Source organism: Zosterops lateralis (genome assembly GCF_965231275.1).
Source record: "Zosterops lateralis genome assembly, chromosome: 3".
NCBI classification, from domain to species: domain Eukaryota; kingdom Metazoa; phylum Chordata; class Aves; order Passeriformes; family Zosteropidae; genus Zosterops; species Zosterops lateralis.
The window spans coordinates 21,864,086-21,870,598 of NC_139764.1; the positions used below are offsets into that span (position 1 = coordinate 21,864,086).

Below are 6,513 nucleotides of genomic sequence, written 5' to 3' on the forward strand. Positions count from 1 at the left end.
TGTCCCTGCCTTCTAGAGAGCTGGTGACATCAAAGGTTTGCCACCCAGGCAGGGACTGCCAGCATCCAACATCCCCACCCAATGGATTTACACCAGCAAAACTCCAACCTGTTAAGGTGACCTCCCAAGCACCCTGCATCCCAGTTTCCTAATGAAACATTTAGTAAACACACCCATTTCCTCTCCACACAGAGCCCACTTGTCCTGTCACAACCTCCATGAGATGTGATTTGCAGAACCTCCATGTGTCTCTTCTCCCTCCAATACACTGTGGAACAGATCCCCACTGTGCAATCACTGTGTCTATGACGAGATCCTTCCCACCCATCCATCCTTTCCATAACTCCTTGGGATGCTAACAAAGCTCGGGATGTGAGTTCAGAAGCTGGGGATACTCAGTTGAAAGGATACCAAGAGCTTTTATTTAATGACATCAAACACACATGCAAAAAAGGTAAATATTCCCAAATCTAACCAGAGGCTTTCCCTTTAGGGGGCTTTGCAAATAGGGATGGCTTGATCTGGTCTCTAGACAGACCCCTCACTGAAAAAAGCCTTGCTGCTCTTTCCTTCAAAGTGCCTCCACATTTCAGTCCCAAAGACATCAATCCCATCTTCAGCTTCTCTAAACCCAGGGCTTCCAGTTCAGCAGCAGAGTTGAACGCCAGCAGGTCTATTGGTTCTACCTCCTGAAAAGAGAAAAACATTCGAGAAAAACAAGAAAACCAGAAGTTCAAGCAGCATTTGGACAATGCTCTCAGGCACATGGTGTGATTCTTGGGGCTGTCCTGTGCAGGGCCAGGAGCTGGACTTTGACTCTTGTGGGTCCCTTAGACCTCATAGAATTCTATGATTATCCCCAGGAAAGTTCAATACTCTCAAGAAAACCTAATGAAAAACAAGTTTTCCATCTTGCCCAGCAGTTCAGTAGCTTAACCTCAGATTCCAGAGGCACAGCAAAGCTGACAGCCCCTTTTTCGTCTGATGCAGAATATAACCAATATACCTCCAGCAAGAGCAGGAAGGAGAATAAAGTTATTTCTGATGCAGTTATGCTGTAATTAAAGAAATCTAATAAAAAGCATCTCTGTTTAGAAAGATTAACCCCAAAACCAAGTTGTGAAGTTCACATCTCATCCTGCCACTAAAAGAAAACATGAACTAAAATTTCATCTTCAAGGGAAATTGGTATATTTGCAAATTCACTGAGTGTAAAAAGGACCCCTACAGATAGTCTAGTCCAATCCCAGGGCCTTGTTTACAAAAAAAGACCATGGAACACACAGGATAATTAAAATGCTGGAATTTACTAATACACTATAAAGGACACAAAAATCTAACCCCATTTTGTTCAATATTTAAATGCACATACTGGTCTTCTAATTTGTAGCAAAGAGGCTTCAGAGCAAGTAATAACAGCAGTGGGAAGGAGAGCACTGCCCTTATACACTCAGCAAAAACAATTTTTGCCAGCAGAATCAGAACCTTTGTCCTGGTAAGTATACAAAACCCCAACTGGTTGCCTCATTATTCTCACCCTACTTTAAAAAAAATATATTCATAAGGACTACCATAAAAATATTTCCACCTGCAATAACAATCTGCCACAGCACTGGTGGAGTTTCCTGTTCTAGAAATAGAAAGTCTTGCAAATACTGAGCAAAAGGTAAACAGCAAAGAATGGTAAACATCCTGTGTAAAACTTGCCACCCCTAATAGTACAGTAGTTGACAAAGTTCTAATTGATCAGATCACATCCTTGGTCTTTTCCCCGTTGAACTGTAATAAACTTTCACACATCAGAGTGCAGATGTTGCCAGTGGCAGACTTTCCACCCAAGGTGAAAAAAGGCAGAAAATCCCAGTAACTCCCCAGCCTGAAAAAAAGAGCTACACTTTGTTTTATGGCTAGAGTAAGACCAGATTCATTACCCCAACAAATCTTTAACAGTAATATTATGAAAGGACTCATAAAGCGGAAATATTGGCACCCTCTGCTGCCAAGTATCAGTTGGGCTTTCATCAATCCAGTGGGAAAAGTTACACTGCTGGAGCTTGTTTGCTTCTTCAGCTCTAAAAGCAGCTGAAGACACACCGCATTTTGTACTGCTTCATACTTACTGTGCTCTGTGACTGGTTTGTTTCCTGTGCCTTAGCAGGAACATTTTCTTGCTCTTCTTTCTGAGCTTCAGTCACTCCACTTTTTCCTTGGGTCACTTCCTTTGGAGGCTCTGTCATTTTGCTGTTTTCTCCAGACAGAATTTCAGCCTGCCCACCTGTGCACACCTCTCTTTGCAGATCTCTTCTAGGACCTTCTGGCTGCTCCAGTGGTTTTCCATTTGCACTAGTAGATGGACTGTCCTCTGCTGAAGCCACAGAGCTGCTTGAACACTCATCTGAACTTCCAACACTTCCATTAGCATTGCTGCCCAATGGACAACTTCTGTCAGATGTACCAGGGGAGTCATCCTTATTGTCATCCTCACAGCCTGAGGCCTCATCCAATCCTGGCCTGGCATAGGGAATATATTACAAATTAACATGCATCTATCTTAACTTCTTTTCTTTTAAATAAATTTTCTTTAAAAGCCACATTTCTCTTTCCAAAACCCACTTCAGAGAGATATAAGGAGCTATTCTAACAGCTACTTAGGTTAGTTTCGTTAATGGAAGAGCTGTTGATATTGAAAAAGACCTACAAACGTCCAAAACAAGTATTACAGCATTCCCAATACAGAAATGACTGGAATCTTTGACTTCTCTGTCATGTTACATTAGCTGAAAGATGCCAGGGGAGAAAAATAGTATCTCTTTAAGTTCATTGTAAATATAATTAATTTCTGAAGAAAGGGACAATAGGAATTAGTAGAATATAATAGTTTAGAAGGGGTGGGGGGAGGGGGAAGTGTCTATTTTTACAAATAAAGTTTGTTTGCTCCATCTGGGACAGAATTATAGGAATGCAGAAACGTTTACTTTCAGTTCTTTGATTTTATCAGTTGAGTTTTCTCATTTCTAGTTCAGTCTATATCTCAGACTAGACTGTGCTTATTTGTGTGTAACTAACTTTTCATCCTTTTTGAGACTGGAGTATAAAAACAAGGTACAACTCTTACCAAGGACATTTTCTTTTTTCAGATTTTGTTTCGCTCTTTCCAGGCTCACCCGGACGCTTCCGACTCTTGCCACTTTCTGATGACACTGCTTTGCTGGCAATAACCTGCAGCCCTTCAAAACAAATTTGAAAGTGGACTTCATCAGTACACGATTCATACATGTTGTAAATTCTACTTATCTCTTTCCTTCAGATGCAACTTAAAACACTAATGGGAAAGAATCACTATTGGTGATATAGACTCAAAGCTTGAACATAAATTCAGTAGCAGCAAAAGCTTTCCTACATGGATTTACTAAGGCACAGAGTCAATTAAAATTGGATTCCTGAACTGAACTATCAGGTTCTTTATCCCATTCAGCCTCAAGTTTCACTATCTAGCTGACGGCAAGAGAACAATACAGGGATAAATAAAGTAACTACAAAGACCAGGAAGTGAAACAGGGTATTCTGCAGTTGGATCCAATGCCTAGTTTTTATGTACAACCCCTTTATAGTTTCACTGTGTAATTCTTACAGCTCAACTAGCAACACCACCTTCACAGAATCTGGCTCTTATTACGAGGTGACCTAGCAAAGCAAGGTGAAGCATCACTTGTATGGCATCAAGGAATTTAACAGGTACTGCAGACAAAGAGGAAAAACTAAATCAAGCCCATTTCACTGAAATTTAAGGTTCCATTCAATTGAAAGGAACCAATTAATTTTTAAATCCTGCTGCTGCACGAGACCGGCGGGGTTTTGGGGGCAGTACCGATGCGCAGGGACTCCTCCTGGCGCTCGGCCATCTCGCGGTACTGCCGCTCGTACTCGGGGTCGGTGAAGGTGTGCCGCGGCTCCGCCAGCTTCCGCTGCAGCCGCTCCAGCCGCCGCTGCTCCTTCTCCGCCTCGCGCTCCGCCTGCTTCTTCACCCACTCCGCCATCCTGCACGACACACAAACAGCACACCTCAGTGCCTGGTGGAACAGCAGCTCGCTGCTCTGCACCTACAGAGCTCCCACCAATGCTCCCACCACCTGCTGGGACAGGATAACGGGAAAAGACAACAGCACCCACCCAGCAGAATTACTGAGGAAACAGAGATTCTGCTACAGAGAAGAGAGTAGGGATCATTTTGAAAACCAGTTAAGTTCACACATGCCCAAGACTGAGGTCTTGCGGCTTCACAGAGAACTGTGAGAATTCCACATGAGGAATCCAAGAGGTGCAGAACAGTCCCTCAGCCTCAGGCTGCAGTAAAATCACATCGATTTTTGCAATAATAGAATTACAGTCAGGAAAGCCCTGTTGGCTTCCAGTCCACCTGCACTTAGGATTTCACTTTTGCTCTTTTCAGTATTCAAAATTTCATTGCTACAACACGCAATTGACCTCTTTTTTTCACAACTGTCACTTGACCTCTTTTGTTAACAGTGAGCTACAGGATCAGGTTATTTTGCAATTTCAGCTTCTGAGAAAATGCCTTACGCTTTCTCGTGATTGACATCCCGCAGTCTCCTTCCACTGAGATCTCGACAAGCCTCTCTGTTTGTTGTCTTCTCAATCTGAGCACCAAGGGCTCGCAGCATCGACCCAAAGCCTTCCAGAGAAAAAAGAAATCAGGAATTAGCTAAACAGAAACATCTTGGCAATATAAGGAGTCCAGCTCAGATTGAATTCTCTAGTTCTCTGGCCACCAAGATCTTGGAATTTATAAGTTTGTTTTTTATTTTTTAATAAGAGAAGATAAAGTCAATTAGGTCACATAACACACTCGAATCACAGACTATCTGTACCTGAAATATTTGTCCTAAGTGACCATTGAATGGAACTTGGGAGCTTAAGATGACAGATCCTTTTCAAAACAATTTCAACTCTGAAGTCACTTTGGTACATGTTACAGACTTCTACTAACAGAGATAAGCTGAAAAGGGATGTGAGGAAGATCTAGACTGCAGCTTCTCTGGTCAATCCTCAGCTGTGCACAAACACTTTTGTTTTGGCTCAGAAACTTTGTATCAGTCACACACACAACCAGAGACCTGCCAGTATCTGAGGACTCCTGCTATCAGTATGGACTATGGCACAGCAGAAGTTTTTTAACCTAAGACTCTAACCACTAACAAGCAGATTAAACAACAAACCTCCTTTTCCACCACAAAGCCTCGGCTCCAGGCTGTAAACGACCCCACTCTGCAACTCATCTTCATCATTGGCCAGTCGCCCATTGCACTTCACATACAAGCTTTCTTCTGGGATGTTCTAAAAACGCAGCAAAATTGAGTCAGATCATTGAGCCAGAGAAAATTAAACATTCTGACAAAGAAAAACGTTAAGCAGTCATGTTTCCTTTCTTCCAGAAGGAAGGCAAAAAAATCAGACAATCTGAAAAGCATGAACTTTCTCTAATGGTGCATGTTTTAATCCCTGGTCACCAAAGTATTGACCACAGTCTAAATCAGCTTGTAAACATGAATAGCAAAAAGCTACACTATGGGAAAAAATCAAACAACCTGTGATGAACTGACCACAACCCTCATTCCCTGTCCTCCAGTGCTGCTGGTAGGGAGAAGACAGAGCCTTGCAAAAAGGGAGGGGAGGAGGAAAGGTGTTTTTAAGATTCCTTTTACCTCTCATAATCCTATCCTGATTTTGACTAGTAATAAAATAAGCTGATTTCCCCAAGTCAAGTCTGTTCTGCCCGTGATGGTGGCTGCTGACAGATATCCCCGCCCTCATCTCGACCTTTGACCCCTTTTGTTACACTTTCTCTTCCCTGTCCAGCTGAGGAGAGGAGGGAGTTTGGGCTGCGCCCGGAGTCCTGCCAGGGCCAACCCACCGCAACGTGTATGTACATATACAAACACACACACATATATAACGCAGATAAGAGGCTACAGGGCTCTCTTACAGCTAACCCTGCTGCTCAGCTAAGCGACAGCAAGGCGAAGCAAGGCGCGCACAGGTGGGCACCGCCACCGCCCGGCCTCACGGCGGGCCCGGCCTGCGCAGCGCCGCCGACACCGGAAGCGCAGCGCCTCCCGAGGCCGGAGGGCCCCAGGCCCGCTCCCCCGGCACTCACCAGCTCCCGGGCGAGGTCGCGGCGGAGGCAGAGCACGGAGCCGCCCCCGGGGGGCAGCGGCAGCGGCCGCACCCGCGGCCCCAGCGGGTCTCGCACCCAGAGCGGCCCCAACCCCGGCGCCGCCATCGCTGCGGGCCCGCGCCGTCACGTGATGCGGAAGTGGGCGGGGCGATCGAGCCACGCCCCCTCAGCCCCGCCCCGCCCCCGCGCGGCGCCGGTTTTATCCCGTTTTTATCCCTCAGAAGTCCTTATGTAAATGCTTAAAGACGAATCCAGGGGGCCCTGCCGTTCCAATTCGAGGGATTAGGGCAGCCCGCCGGGCTGTGCAGCCTCTCCAG

The 6,513-nt window shown here is 45.2% G+C and overlaps 1 protein-coding gene across 1 annotated transcript; it reads right to left on the reverse strand.

The window, feature by feature from the left end:
- Positions 1 to 399: 399 nt before the first annotated feature.
- Positions 400 to 6,311, reverse strand: SDE2 (SDE2 telomere maintenance homolog). Its single transcript, XM_083857686.1, has 7 exons — positions 6,176 to 6,311; positions 5,238 to 5,355; positions 4,582 to 4,693; positions 3,869 to 4,038; positions 3,116 to 3,227; positions 2,121 to 2,511; positions 400 to 689 (listed from the first exon to the last, which is right to left on the reverse strand). Exons 1-7 carry the CDS (start codon positions 6,299 to 6,301, stop codon positions 471 to 473), a joined length of 1,248 nt encoding a protein of 415 aa, XP_083713812.1. The 5' UTR covers positions 6,302 to 6,311; the 3' UTR covers positions 400 to 470.
- Between the last annotated feature and the right edge of the window lie 202 nt (positions 6,312 to 6,513).

Bases quoted from the DNA above. Each gene is read 5' to 3' on its own strand.
- SDE2 (XM_083857686.1), bottom strand. From the start codon at position 6,301: ATGGCGGCGCCGGGGTTGGGGCCGCTCTGGGTGCGAGACCCGCTGGGG. The intron at 2,512-3,115 runs GTAAGAGTTGTA...TCCCTATGCCAG, and splicing joins GAAAAAAGAAAATGTCCTTG to GCCAGGATTGGATGAGGCCT. The intron at 690-2,120 runs GTAAGTATGAAG...TTCTCTTTTCAG, and splicing joins CAAACCAGTCACAGAGCACA to GAGGTAGAACCAATAGACCT.